The sequence below is a fragment of the Epinephelus moara genome, chromosome 2 (assembly GCF_006386435.1).
Source record: "Epinephelus moara isolate mb chromosome 2, YSFRI_EMoa_1.0, whole genome shotgun sequence".
In the NCBI taxonomy this organism is placed as follows: Eukaryota; Metazoa; Chordata; class Actinopteri; order Perciformes; family Serranidae; genus Epinephelus; species Epinephelus moara.
In genome coordinates, this window is record NC_065507.1 from 28855775 (window position 1) to 28871449 (window position 15675).

A 15675-nucleotide genomic window follows, 5' to 3' on the forward strand; every position below is an offset into this window, starting at 1 on the left:
AGAGAGCAGTATCTGGGCTCGGCAATGTCCAATTAAGTGCTTAAAGGGTTTAGTGAGGAATTTGTTGGCTGTCAGTAGGTGCGGGGTCCTGGGGTGAGCCTGACTTTGATCTGTGACTGAGGTGACTTCAGAGCAAGCTGAGGAGCGTGAGACAACAGACGGCAAAAGCTCGGTTTTTATCCCCAAAACACAGACACAAGCATTCACATTACTTTTCCATGCATACAAAGGGAAACAATGCACATGCACACACTGACCTCCATACTGTGTGTGGCCTGAATTTCAGCTTGAAATTTACAAGCACTGTTTTCATATGTTTTTATATGTACATGCTGTAAAGCTGGGAAAATAATTACTGGCACACTACCTGCAGAAGGGAGCTGGTGGTCTATTCATTACTCTCTTCCCTCTCAATAAACCTCCGGAGATATAGAGTCCAGAGATATGTTGAAAAAAGAAAAAAAACAGGTATGCATTGATTTGCTTTGTTGCAACCACCAGTTAGTAATGATATTGGCGATATTCTGATAAGGCAGGCAGGCAAAGACTAATGATTTCAGATGAGGCAGGTTTTGTAATTTTGCATCCAGCCCCAAATGAAAATCAGAATTGCGCAGCTCATCTCTTTAAACCTTCACATCCATTCAGTTTCAGATTTGTACCAATAAATATGACCTAGGAAGCCGTGGATCTCCTACGTCCAATAATGAAAATCCATGGCAGTGTCATCTTTTTTATAGCGCCTCTACCACGGAAAATCAATGCAAATAAGAATCATATCCTACCAAAGTTCCGAGCAAGGCAGCAATGGTGGATTGGATCTAATGTAGATTTTCATCTGTGTTAAGATGGTGCGGGTGTATGAGCGCACAGGCTGTAAATATGGACTGTCAGGGAGAGATGAAGAAGCGATGATGGAGAGGTGATCATCACTGTATAGTGTGTGTGTGTGTGTGTGTGTGTGTGTGTGTGTGTGTGTGTGTGTGTATGTATGTGTGTGTGCACGCATGATTATATGAAGGTCTGTGTGGTTCGTTCAACAAAGAGGAAGGTCATTGCTGTTAGGGATATTGATAGGCACAAATATGTGTTCATCTTTGCTGCTGTAAAGCTTATTGAAGTAAGAGTATATAGGAGTAAGCAGACCATTAAAATAGTTACTGTATAACCCTGGTATATACGGTCGCCTACACAATACATACCTTTTTTATGGGGTCAATACTATGTTCTGTGAGGAAAATGTGGGATTGTTACAGTTTTCATGGCAGGTTTGCTGTTGTGAATCGACAGCGATGTGTGCCTAACATTTTGCCATCCGCGTGGAACTAATTATGTGTTTCAAAACACCTCGGCTGCTGTTTTACTAGCTGCCTTTGGGTTTATAAGTGTAGTAACAGCTTGAAGTGTTATGTTTTTTTTTTTTAGTCATCTGCCTCTTTAACTGTTAATTTACTTTCTTTTCCCTAAAGTGATATATATTGACATTTTTTTCCCCTCATCCTCCTGTTTCTGTTTTCTTGTAGTTCTACGTGATGACTTCAGACAAAACCCTGCAGATGTGATCGTGGCAGCAGGAGAGCCGGCGGTCCTCGAGTGTCAGCCTCCACGTGGACATCCTGAACCCACCATATCGTGGAAAAAAGATGGAACTAACATTGACGACCGAGATGAGAGAATCACTGTAAGACTCTTTTTTTCTCTGTGGACTGCAGTAACCTTAATATTGTTATTGCTGACATGTAGGCTAATCTATAGTTGCCTGAAGGCTGCTTTGTATATGAAGGTTCAAATGTATGGGATAAAACGACCCAGTGATGCAGGTCAAGTCATTACCACCATTTCAGTGTTCGTTGAAAGATTGATTTGTTTGCCTCATTATTCACGTATAGCAATTACCAAACCCAAAGCAGCCCATTTCGGTGGCTACAACCTTTAATGACTGAGGACGATAGAATCAGTCTTGCTCCCTCAGTCAGCAGCAGTGCATTGATTAGGGATGGCCTGCTGATGAAATCAACCAGGAGAAGCGTAGACCGGGGGGTAGAAATGAGCTGACCGGAATCAAAGAGGAGAAAGTTGTACTAGGCAGCAGAAGCGCCGGCAGAATCCAAACAACTCCTTACATTTGATTTGCAACCAAACCACCAATTATTCAGCTTTAATTAAAACAACAGCACAGCCGGCACTGCGGTATTAATCAGCTCTACATGCTTGCTTACCAAAGGCCTTTAAATAATCCTAGCCTTACTTTCTCAACCAAACACAACTTTGTGTCCTCAATCGTTTTCCTTGAATTTTAGTTGTGTTTGATTATACTGATTGGATGTGTGCTTTAGGGAAGGCTCTGACTCAGCATTTAGCTGACACAAGCAGGTAGCATGGAGGAAGTAGTTACAGGTGGGTCTGGATCCCATTTTCACATTCTGGCTGGTGGGGATTAAAGATTTTGGCTACATCTTGAGCAGTTTAATCAGGAGAAAACTGAAGTAAAGATAATATTTAATACAGAGTATGAGTGTACAGATTTAACAGATGTCTTTGGCGGTTGGACACCAGAGGGAGATATTTTGTAATCGAGGGACATCTGAGCAGCAGCAGGATAAATCCCCCCATGGAGTCCAGATGCTGGTTGTGGCTGATGACTCCGAGGCTGCTGACTGCAGAGGCGTATGAGGCTGATGAATCCCTAAAGTATGGGAGGTGATGGGGAGGGCAGAGAAAGAACCATATTTAAAATGAGGAGCAGTAAGATGGTAGGCTGACAGAGAAGGAGTTGCTGTGTTATTGGCTGATTGTGAATCAGCTGATGACTCAATTGACCTACCCAGACAATGTCACCTACAGATAGTGAGTGAGCATATGTGCAGGCAGTGAATGGCAGGGTAGCCCGAAGACTGTATAACATTATGGACATAGCTACTGTGAGGTCACCTATTGGTTTGTGGACTCTCATTTTGAAGCCACAAGTTTGGCATGTCAGCCTTTGCCATTTTGATTTTTTTTGGATCCAGAAGAGACCATATTTGGACGAGAGGGTGGAGCTGTGAAGGAGCAAGGGGTGGGTCTGACTCGTAGACTGTGATGACGCCTCCCAGACAGCCATTCAAAGTAACCTCACCTGGACGAAACTAGCTATAGAGCCCAGAACTGTTTTTTATACCAGGCTGTAAACGTTTTAATTCCTCAGCTGGCCGTACAAAGAACTGCAGTGTTTGGCTTCATTTTCAGCCCTGGAGATTTGCTGCTTGGTTTGGCCCCCAAGTGCTGACGATGGCTAACTCCATAGTACAGCCACAGACAATCAGATCTTCCCCAGACAGTAAATACAAGGCACAAATAAAGATGTTCTACTGTGTATGCCTGTAGCGTAGTGCTGAATCCAGCCTGGGGTAGTTGTGCTCAATACATTTTCATTACTGGATAAGTTGAAACAGTGATTTATTGCTGTTGGCTGTTTTTAGCGGAGGACTGTACATGACTAAACACAGTTTTGCTCAGTAGGGGCCAGTTGAGTTTGCCTGCATTGAGCCCTGTGCAAACTCATAAACAGTGTGAGTGTTCTTTCGCTCTGTTTTTTTTTTTTTTTGTTTTTGTTTTTCCGAAGCTGCACAGGCAGAAGATTAAGAGTCCGTGTCTGGCCGCTGAGCAGCGTAATTGAAAGAAACAAGCGCATAATCTAGTTTAAAGAGAATCAAATCATATCTGTCTCTGAGTCAAGTCAGTAGTTACTGATAAGCACAAGACCGCTGTACCACAAAGTGAACTCTTGTGGCCTTTGAATTTACTGTCTTGTGTTTTCTACACATTTGGATAATGCATGTATCATGTATTTACTGTATTTACACTTTACCATTTATGACGACTACAGATGGATTTTGAGGCAAAAAGCAACATCTTTTTCTCCCTAAACTTACATCCATGACAATTAATGTTGGGTATTTGATCTCACTCTTGTATAAAACAAAATACTACCATTTATATTTTCAGTTTTGTTCATCACCTACTGGTAAACTAATCCCTGCTCTTAACTGTAGAGTGGGAGAGGTACTTTGAGGACACAGCAGCCCTGGTTCAACTCTTGCACGCATGGCCTTTCCCATAATTATATTTTAGCCCCACTGAAAACATCACATACACACACCCTTTTTCTTTTGGTTATAAATCATTTCTGCAACAACATCCATCCTACCCCCTGCATGGAGGAAGTGAGGACTTATTCTTACTGCTGTATATGTGATTTTGTGCACTGATGGTTGAAATCCTCAGAATAAACAGTGTGAACACTGCTGTTACACAGGCAGGATGACTCAGGGTTGTGTCCGTGTAGCCTGCAGCAGTGTTGGGCCTTCTGTGGGACTGAAAACAGGCTCTGGTAGATTTAACAGAGCTGCGCCGACCAGCTGGTGTTGCTCACTGTAAACTTCCTGTCAAGCACAAAACCTTGCAGACTGAGCGTTCCCAAATGAGCACTTTTAAAGTAGCGCTCGACGTCATGTATGACTATCTAAGTATGTGTAATCAACTGTGGTGACAGATGGGAGTCTGGACAGTCTCCTGTGGAGTCCCATGTTAACAGATCAAGTTGTATTAGAAATAGGACAATCATTGGGCGACGTCCAGTGTTTGTTTATGGTACAGTGAATATGGTGTGAGTGAATATAGGACTGTATAGAGGGAAGCAGAGGGTGGAATCTTTATAATGTGATGAACAGCTGAGCTCGTCAAAAGCCCCCCCCCCCCCAAAATCCAGCCTGCATTGTTGTGTTTGGTTGAGTCCATTCCTCCTGCTGTGGAACATGCTGAAACGTGCAGTCTCCTTGGTGATCACTGGTGATCAGAGCGAGGTCCCAAACCACCTGCAGTGGGGATTTTCTCTCTGTGCTGCACTTTACTGGGATGGGCCGGCTTGGCTTTGGTGGCTGCAGCATAAAGAGGGAATGAACTTCAGGGAGAGGCAGACACATCAGAAGGAACCCTTCTGTTTTTCTATCTATTTTGGTCAGCTGTGTGTAAACACCAATGACATGCTGTGTGCCATCTCACATATATTCATGACTTCATGTGGGGCGGTTGTGAAAAGTTTCCCACTGAGCCACAAAGAGTGAGCTAGAGCTATTACCCTGTAATACTGCTGTGCCACTCGCAGCAGCTGGCCACATTCCTCTCAACTTTGTCAAACAGGTCTTTCAGGGACAATGAGTAAAGGATAAATAAACAGAAACAGGAAAAATGCCAGTATTTAAACCCAGACTATTGTCTGCCTAGAGCAAGTTTGTTGGCGACATCATAAACGGCCAAAATGCAGCACATTGTCCTCCTCCCTTTGTGCAGTAGTTGTGGCTAATTATCAGCCTGGAAAATGAACTGCTGTGTGAATACCAACAGAATGGATGCTGAATAGAGGCTTTTTTCATTATCAGCATTGCCAAATGACATGAGACAAAAGGCAACAGGATAGAGCCATCTCCCTGTAATACAGGGATAATGGTCAGATTGTCGGGGCTTTCAGCAGCCTGTGTGCCTCGTTGTGTTGTGTGGAGAGGATATGCATGCAGAGAAAAAGAGGACCGCTGCTGCATTCATTTACTTGCTCTCAGAGTCCCCGCTGCTCTGGCACTCCAAATATGCCTGTGGAGAATGGGAAACTGCCACAGACACACAGAGGTAAGAATATGGATAGAGTGGACGGGGCCTAAGTGGATCCTCATGTCAAAGCCCTGTGGACCCAACAGAACATCCCCCCCTCTTTCTCTGCTGCATAGTCTGCCCTGACCTTGGGCCTTTGTGAGTGTCACAGTGTTTTAGCTGTTAAGCCTTTCCTCAAACAAACAGTAACATAATGATACTTCAAACCCCTCCAGCACCGCAGGGTGCCCTAAATAAGCTAGCTTTCTACAGCCTCTTCAAGTCTCTCTGCCCTCTTGCTTTACCATGAATATTAAACAGGGGTGAAGGGCTGAGGAATGCCTCAGAACCAGAAGAATGTGTCCGGCTGCAAAGTTGTCCTTCAAGACTACTTTATAAGAATCCATGCACACACCGCTTTAAGTTTGTTCATCATGTGCAAGTGATGAAAACTGAGTATGCCAAGTACGGAGATTTACCAAGATGTGTCACAGATCACAAGTGAACATACATGTAGGAGGACTTGAGTTTAACATGATAGTCACGCATTTGCAATATTGTGTGTCAAGCTCTCTGTCAGTGGTACTCTAATGAGGGTATCGATTACATGCTTGCAGGTGGTGGTCCCGGTCTCGCAGGCTGATCTGTGCATTTAAAACCTTAAGCCTCCATCAAGGCAAAGAGATCATTGGTGCACCACGCTATTGTCTGTCTCTGCGCTGACTGGCATGGCTGTGAGCTGAGAGAAGGGCTGAGGGGCCTGCGCTGGGGCCGGGGCTGCCTTTCTGACTGCCTGAGAACAAAGCACCTCCTCTGGCCTGTAATCAAAGCCCTGGGAAATAACAGACATGACATTCACCTGGACAAACACACATTCCCTGCTGGGTGTGTGTGCTGTTCATGTGTGCTTGAATGTATGTTCACTTGCTCTCACTTGTAGCTGTATGCACACACGGGAAAATATTCCAAGAAACCTATTCTTTAAAACATTCCCTGCGATAATAGACGAAGCTGTCCTGAAGCGCTTTTGAGGCAACTGGAAAAGTGCTCACAGTCCTGCACTGCCTCAGGTGTTTCCTTGGGGACCTGCGGTTGTGTTGGATTGGGAAAGTGTTCTTTGGCTCAGCTTACCCTGAGGAGGAACAGGCCGACTGATAGTGATTTAGACTTCAAGTGGAAGCTGAGTGGGAACAACGAGAAACAGCTAGAGAGATAGAGTGGTCCAGTTTGTCTCCATCTCTGTGTGCTCAGAGCAAAAACCTTATAAAAAGCGCTCTTTAGCACCAAGCCATTATGTGTTTGTGAGTGCATTTCATCATGGTGTTGTAATGGCCTTTTGGTAAGTAAGTGCTCACAGGCATTCTTAAATGCAATCAGGAAATGTTTTGTAATGCTTGAGCTATGCTGTTTTCTGTTTTCTCTGTGTCAACCACAGGCCCCAAGTGTCTCTCACACTCTAATATTGCTGTTTTTCCTCTCCGTGATAAGCCTCTCACCTCCTCCTCTATTCCCTCAGATACGCGGAGGGAAGCTGATGATCACAAACGCCCGGAAGACTGATGCTGGGAAGTACGTGTGCGTTGGCACAAACATGGTGGGAGAACGTGAAAGTGAAATAGCTGAACTTACAGTGCTTGGTAATTAATCTTTCTTTTCTCTATTAAAGCATCTCAATCTGTTGTTTACTCTCTGTCCACATACAGCCCACAAACACGCACATCCACACATTTTTTGTGTTTCTCTGCAGTGAGAAACAGAATCCAGATGTTAAGCTTTGATTGTCTGTCTCCCGGGGAAGTAAATGGTGTCACTGACCTTTATCAGATAGAGTGTGAGATGACCTCCAATCTCACACTTAAATATGAATCCCACACTGGCCCCAGCAGCTTCTCTCCTGTGACCAGCTGCACCCTATTTCATCACGAGTGACCTCCGACCCCGGATCTCTCCTGTGTCCCAAGCAGAGAGCATGTCCAGACTCCTGATTTTATCGCCAGCTTTCTCGCTTCCTCTGCTGCTTCTCCTCTGTGACCTCTTATAATCTGTCACAAGGAACAACATCAAAGCCAGTTTCGAAAAGTTAAATAATTATAATGCAATAATACTGTCAGGGCTTAATCAAGGCCGGCTCGTAGCTTTTGTGCAACCCAGAAACTCTGGTTAATCATTAACCACTGCAGTTAGTTTTTTGGGCCAAGTCTGATGGAATATATTTAAAGTAACTGGAAGTGATAAGTGAATAAAAAATAAAGATTGAAATCGCTGCATAAACCTGCACCTTTAGAATTTGGAAACCAGTAAGAGTCAGAGCTGGACGCGAGGGTGACGGGGTTAACAAGACGACAGACTCCCTGTGTCAGGTCCTGTTTAGTGTTCTGTCTTCAATTAATTTAGTGCCTTGTCATGTGTAATTAAAACCATATACAGTACCACAAGTTAGTCACTGTTTCCTGTCGTGTGATGTATGTGTAGTGTCTACTCCCTGTAGTCTAGACTGTATTTTTTGTCTTTTTAACCTGTGTCATTCCCCAAAAAATGGCTATTACCTTATTACTTCATGTCTCTGGATAACAAATTAAATTAGGTTATTTCACATCATTTCGTCATTATCATTCCAGGACACCTCACAGGACCTAAAACTAAAACTTCAAGATGGCTTTTTCCATTGGGTTTTTATTCAATTTTCAATTTCCTTTTAAACTTAGCTCTAAAGCCTGACAATAAAGAACAAAACCTAGATTTATTGAAGGAATCAAAGCAACAGATTTAATGACTTTCACTTAATCAAAACTGTTCCAGTACTACCATGCTATGCTCTGATTTTCAATTTGTGTGCTGTTATTCATCTATGCAGAGCGTCCCAGCTTTGTGCGTCGCCCAGGCAGCCAGGTGGTGTTAGTGGACCAAAGTGTAGAGTTCAGGTGTGAGGCCCGTGGCGACCCAGTTCCCACCGTGCGCTGGAGGAAAGACGACGGTGACCTGCCTAAAGGAAGGTATGACTCATCAACTGGTCCCCTTTCATCATGCAATACATTTGTCCCTCACCCTCTCCCTCTCTGTGTTTGATCCACCGCTCACTTTTTTATGTCGTCAGCTGACGCATCTTGCATTGACCCTGTGTGGAAAAAAAGTTTTTTGTGTACATGACAATATTTGATTTGATCTAGGTATGAGATTCGTGAGGACCACACCCTGAAGATCCGTCGTCTGACCTCTGCTGATGTAGGCTCCTACACCTGCGTGGTAGAGAACATGGTGGGCAAGGCGGAGGCATCGGCCACGCTCACCGTCCACGGTAAGCCTCAGTTTTGCACTGTTCATTGGGCCACATTATTCCATTTACAGCCCCCTTGGACAGCTATTCTAAATTCATTTCCATTCTGGGTTATTGTGCAGCTTGATGTAAATGCAATTTAGCCCAGCCACATTGCCATAATGGCCTTCAGCTTTGGCACTACACGGTCATCACTTTCAACTATTCTCTCTCAATTAGCTGATTGATTTCTAATAAAAAGAAACGCAAAAATCCATAACAGCTGTAGACCTGTGCACATGGGAGCTCAACAGCAATCGATTTCATTTGCCCTATACAAGTGGCATTTCTCCGGAGGCCTGTCTTCCATCATGTTTTAGGACATACAGTACTATTTGTGAACCTATGGAATATCTCTGTGTCTCCTGTGGCCCTCTCCATTGGACGTCTTATTAACACAGTTGGAATATAAAGCAGCCGGTCACAGAGTGTGAACATTCAGAAAGAAACCATTCAGAGGAACTGGGGGGCTGGGATCACCCCTAAACCCTCCTGAGAATCAGTGGAACACAGGGGCCATTTAACGCCAAACTAATGGGAATGTTGGGAGTCGGGTGGGAGAAGAAGGGAGGGAAGGAGGAGGAGGCTCATTGCTTGGGAGATGGGGGTTGGATGGGAGGACAGTGAGTATGTTGGTCCTGGTGGCGGCTCGCTACTGATGCAGAACGGGTTGGGAATTGGGACTGGGGGCGATTGTGGTGAAGTGGATAGAGGGGGGAGAGAGGTTTCTGTGTTGAGGTCAGTCATATTAATGTCACTCCCAGCAGTCATCGCAGCGGAGATATAAAGAGACAAGATGATTTTATTCCTCGTCCAACCCCCACCCGTGAAGACAGATACTTCATCTTCACTTGGCTACCCTTTGCAATTATTTCTTGATTTTCTCCTCAAGACAGCAATCTTTAGATCGGTTTGAAGAGTAAGATTAGGCCCACCTGCCAATAAACCCATCAATATATCTGCTTCTCTTATTGCCTTTTTTCCCTCTTTCCCTTCCCTCTGATGAAAGCTTAGTTAATGAAAGGGAACAGCATTGATGCACTGGTTCAATAAGCTGTTCTCCTGGCTTAGAAACATATTTGAAATGCTAAAACCTCCCATGTCCTCAGTGGAAATTAAATGTCTTAACTTCAGGCCAATTCCCTGTTGCCTGCACTCAGAAGCAGGGCTCAGACCCTCTTTTCACACACCATGCCTTTCAACCCCCATGTTATAAGAATTAGAGAGGCATGAAAACCAAAGTTAAAGCACTTAAATGGATTTTACTTCAGCAAAAAAAGAACCCCTGCCATGGATTTAGGGGGCAAATGTCAATGCTTTCTTAGAGTGTAAGATCAGGTGAGAGGCATAGCATGAGTAATAGGAATCTTCGTTCCACTCAAATGCTTAGATGGGACTGATGCCTGAACCTCCGAGCTTTCAAAGTTCCTAGAACCATTTCCATCCTCTCTTCAGATCCCTGAGCTTCATCCAGACCAGGACATGAGGAGGCCAGGGAGGCTGTGGGCACTTAGTAGTCCAGCTAATTAAAGACAAGCAGGCCACAGTCCCACGCCCGGAAATGACATGCTTCTAATTACAGATGCGGGCACAGGAAAGGAAAGAAAGGCCGGGTAATTGTAGGTCTAAACAGGCCAAAGTAGCGAAACGATGTATAGGTAGTAAGATGTCTCTGTGGAAGTGAAGACAACAGTAATGTGGGGGGCAGGAGTTTAGTCTGTGGGTTTAGTGGGCAATGCTGTCGCCCTACATCAAGAGTCAAAGCATGGCAAGACTGCTGAGCCACTGCATAAGAATAACTGAGCAGCTGAATAATATAATTTCCGTGGTAGCGAGCCACTGGCAGAGCGAACTACACCACAAAATGGTAATCCGATATTTAAGGCCAGAGTGGAATTAATGTAAATATTCTTTGAACTCAAGTTTTTCTGCTAGATCGGCTGTGATGTGTAAATGGACGATAAAACCAACGGAATTAAAATTGGATTTGTTCGAAAGACTGGTTAAATATAGAAATCATTCCCTGCAGCTTCATTATGCAATTTGCTCATCATTGCAATATGGTATGTGAAAATGATGTTAAAAATATAGCAAGACACACAGTTTTGTAGATATTCAAAGCAAATCCCTTTTCAGAGTTGGACAGTTTATGAGGAGAAACTGGCTGTGTGCTGACAGAGGGCGATTCTCACACCTCCCATGGTCAGATTGTCAGTGAACAAAGTCGACATTGTGAAAGCGGTGCCCTGGGCTATTTTTCTTTCAGGGTGCTCTGCTCTCGTTACTAACTTAATCAGTGAATTATTGTCTTACACACGTGTTTGTCAGTCTACTACACCTCCTTCGGACTTATAAATATGTCGAGGGAAATATTTCCCTGATTGATGGAAGAAACGCATAATTGCCCGAGTCACTAGCCGTATTTATAGTTTCATCGTAAAATCATTAATCTAAGCCACATGAGAATGTAGCAGCAGGATGGGCTGTTCAGCTATTAAATCTGCTGAGGGTGTGCGTACATGCGAGAGTGTGTGTTTTAAAAGATTTAAGAATCAGACAAAGGCACTTTGATCTGGGTCTGGTGTGGTTAGATAATGTTTATACAGTATTTTGTCAATTAAACTTCACCAGCGGACTTCCACCGTAGGAATGTAAATACATTGTTACAGACTGTGCTGGACAGAATTCAGAAAATCAACGTGATATTTTTTTTTTCAGCTGGTTAAGTTTGCCGTTAGCAGTGATTTATGTGTAGGAAGGTCTTGAATGGAATGGGAGTCCCTAGAGCAGCGTTGCTAATAACCCATGTAAAGGGTCTGGAAGGAGACTTGGCACTGGTGCCAAAAGAAAGCGAGTGAGAGGAACTTTCCTGTCAGCCGACTGTGTGCTGCTACAGTGATGATAAATACCAAACCCCGGTTGGGTGCCACATATAGAATTGATGCTTTGTGTCTCTCTATCTCTGTATCATTTGATGTATCTTAAGCATCTCATAGACCCTTATTGTGTATTACTTACTGTCACGCAAAGTTTTGAGAACCACATTTCAGCTGATAGAGAAGGGCCGAGCATTTTAAGCATGCCCCAGACCTCCCAATGGGAGCCACTATTAATCATGCTAAATCCTCCGCATGCAGTCCTACTTTTGTATTGATGTCAACCCTACTGAACAGCAGCACTACTCAAACCGCCATCAGTATCTCCGATGTGGTTCTTTGGTATGTAGCCTGCCTCCTGTCGGGCTGGAGGCCACCATGCCCAGTGTGTTCTCCTCAGGCACTCTGATCGGCTTTTTGATAGAGACTCCCCCCTGCGCTGTAAGCTAGCGGAAAGTCCACAACAAAGTAGCCTGGTCAGATTTAAGACTCACCTCTCCCTCCAGGTCCACAACTGTGATCACAGCAGCATGGGAGAGGTAGGGTTACCTCATTAAAGGCTTAGACACACATGAATGGACGTGTGTAGGTGTTGTAGGGGGGGTTGTGTATTTGTGGATGTGGATGTTCTCATGATTGTGTGTATTTAGAGCCTCTCACGCGCAGATAGCGGAGAGCGTCTTCTTCTGGGAGCATTTGATGTGAGTCTTATCTGCATTTTAAAGGCCAGCGGAGGGAGGAGGGAGGAGGGAGGAGGGAGGGGTCGGTCATTACTCTGACTGACAGCGTTTATGTTTCCGTGGGAGCCGTTGAAGCAGACAGATTAGATAAGGTGAGTGATTGGCCGGGGGAGATTTATGACCAAAGAGTGACAGTTAACATTCACCTTGTAGTTTTATGAACCAGGCTTACATTTGCAAGGCTGTGTTTGAGGGGACTGTAATCCAGCTGCTCCTTGGGGTGCTCTAAACCTCATTAAGGATACAGGGACGCTCACCTTCACACACCTGGAAGGAGAGAGAAAAAAAGGGAACAAAGCATTGTGTTTGCTAAGCATAATGTATCTCGCTTGTGTGTTTCATGTGTGCCTTGTTTTCTTGTCATTTTATTGTACTTAATCCAGCATTTTTCCTGTCCTTGAGTGTGTCCCAAGACTAAGAAGGAATGTTGAATCAGATGTTTTATTGTGTGTGTGTGTGCATTTTTAATGCATTCCTGATCACTCATGGTAATTATTCTTTCCTGTGTGTATCATGTGGTCTCTAGGGTGCAAGCCCAGGGTGAAATATGACATGTCTTTTATTCATAGACTAACAGTAACATGATTATTTGTGCCCATGGACATCGCATTGTTATTTTCCTTATCTCTCCTCTTTATGTCATGCTGTTTATTATTTATTTATTCATCTTTGGGTTTTTTGTTGTTGTGTTTTTGTTTCCTTTTTAGTCATGTCTGGTAAGTTGAAATGTCACCCGTCACCTATTCACCGCCCTGACAGAGACAGGAAGCTGTCACAACCCCCCTCCATCCTCCTCCCATCACTTCTCCACCTTCCAATCAGCACTCATGTTTCTGTTGTCACGGGCAACAGTGACAAAAGGACATTAATGGGTAAAAATATGCTCAGCTTGGGCCTCCAAGGTAAAGCCGCATCATTTCACTCTATTATTTCCCCCCAGTTTTATGCATTACCAAACACCCCATCTTATTCATGGACAAATTATGTCTGTATTTCAAATGACAGTTTTCAGATTGCCTCACTTTATGTACAACACAGCCTCGGTATAAAACAGATTAAAATGTTTGCAGATTTATGATATTTGAGGACCTATCCAGAGTGAGGGTGTAAACTCGCCTGCCTCTGGACCTTTACATTCAGGCTGTGTGTCCTCACATAGATGGCCTATTAGACCAGCAAGGCTTAGTGTCACCGTAGAGCTGCATGGCTGACCTTGGGCTACGACACCACACTTAGTATGAGATGGAATTTGTCATTAAGATGCATGGATACTGCATCCTGGTTGAGGCCTGCTCTATTGGAGGGTGTCAGCATGGACAGATGGCTCAAATTTATTCCCCATTTCCATGTAAATTTTAATGGTCCATGCCCTTGCCCATGCAAATGAGGGGGCATGGGAGTAACCGTTGTTTTTTCTATTCATTACATCTATAATATGCCTGCATTTTGAATTTGATCAGCGTACTGGTTAATCTGTGCACACACTCTGCCAAGTTTTGAAAGAGAGCCTGAATCCTTAAAAACAGATTTGAATACAGGCACTGTGCAGTCAGATGTCCTTTGTCTTATATTTAAATAACCCAGACCACTTGTAACTGCAATGTTATGATAACTGTAATAATACACTATGGTGTGTTTGTCTATTCAACGGCTAACCGTTCTCATGGCTGTCCTCCAGTGCCCCCGGCATTTGTGGTCAGACCAAGGAACCAGGTGGTTGGGGTTGGCAGAACCGTCACCTTCCAGTGCGAGGCAACTGGAAACCCACAGCCAGCCATTTTCTGGCAGCGGGAAGGCAGTCAGGTAAACAAAATAAACTCTTATAAACGTTTTATTTCAAAATTCTCTTTAGCGTACTCATTAAAAGCTTTGGAAAGAACTAATTCGTCGGCTATAGTTCAGTTAATTGCTGACAGATGCTTGCATTCATATGCCATTTTGGAGTGAAGTCTTCAACCTGTCCAATCAACTTACACAAGCCAAATAGCTGTTAATAAATGTCTGACTCTATGTGATCTGCTTTCATCCCCCACAGAACCTGTTGTTCTCCTACCAACCTCCTCAACCCTCCTCTAGATTTTCTGTATCTCAGTCTGGGGACCTTACCATCACTGATGCTGAACGCTCAGACATGGGATACTACAGCTGCCAGGCTATCAACACTGCTGGCAGTGTCCTCACCAAGGCTCTGCTAGAGGTCACTGATGGTAAGCAAAACGTTTTAAGCGCAGTTCCTGCACACAGCAAAGTCTCAGGGTGAATTAGAGGAACACTGAAAGAAAAGCTTGAGTGGATAAATGTTGGTATTTCGGATAATCTTTGGCTCATGAGGATAATGCTGTTCGTCTGAAAAGCTGTGGTTGTCGTCGAGCGTATTAATATCCGAATTGAGGTTTGTGAGGTTCGGTCTGGCCTGTTCAATGTGTTCCTGTCAGAGGTAGAGACTCTCTGGTGCCTGTGCACCCAGACCGTGGCTCAGTATTTGGCTTCGCTGGCTTCACACTGGCTAATGTCTCCTTCGGTATTCCATGGCTGGCTTGCTGCTGTCTACCGTTGGAAGACTGTGGCTGTGTGGTGAGGTCTGGATTGGGTCCTCTAATTACTCTGCTAGCCAATCCCTGTCAGCCTGGTGGACTAACCTTGGCTTCATTTCCACCATTCCCACAGCGATCTGGGCAGCTATTATTTTGTCTATGACACACCTAGATTCATCCCTTCATTTACCAAATGTCCTTCTTCATTTCAGGCCTACAATGGTATGCTCCATCTCGCTCCCCTCTTCTCTCTCTCATCCTGTCATGCTCTCTGGATAATAATAACAGTTATTAAAGTGAGCGGGCCGCTCTGAGGCCACCACTTCTCCGCAGGCAGATCTGGTAATTACAGGTCATGCTGACAATGTTTTAGTAATTGCACCATCCCCGGCACAAAAGCAAAGACAAAGCGGCCCAAAGATTACACCGCAGCATGGTTCTGAGGATCTATGCACACATACATACATCATTATGTGTTGCCTTTTACTGTGTTAGGTATTAATTTGATTGCCCCTCACTGAATGTAACTTGCTAGTAAATCAGTGGGGCTGACAGGAATAGTCATCAATAGTGCAATGAATGATAAT

General features: G+C 44.2%; 1 protein-coding gene across 2 annotated transcripts in view; it reads left to right on the forward strand.

Annotated features, from left to right (window-relative positions):
* robo1 (roundabout, axon guidance receptor, homolog 1 (Drosophila)) overlaps nt 1-15675 on the forward strand; it is a 267974-nt gene that overhangs the window by 219523 nt on the left and 32776 nt on the right. For both annotated transcript variants that reach the window (XM_050062181.1, XM_050062191.1), the window contains 7 exons: nt 1524-1681; nt 7142-7262; nt 8480-8618; nt 8793-8920; nt 13262-13456; nt 14233-14357; nt 14590-14761. In XM_050062181.1, coding sequence (XP_049918138.1) covers nt 1524-1681; nt 7142-7262; nt 8480-8618; nt 8793-8920; nt 13262-13456; nt 14233-14357; nt 14590-14761 — 1038 coding nt within the window. The remainder of the gene's footprint in view (nt 1-1523; nt 1682-7141; nt 7263-8479; nt 8619-8792; nt 8921-13261; nt 13457-14232; nt 14358-14589; nt 14762-15675) is intronic.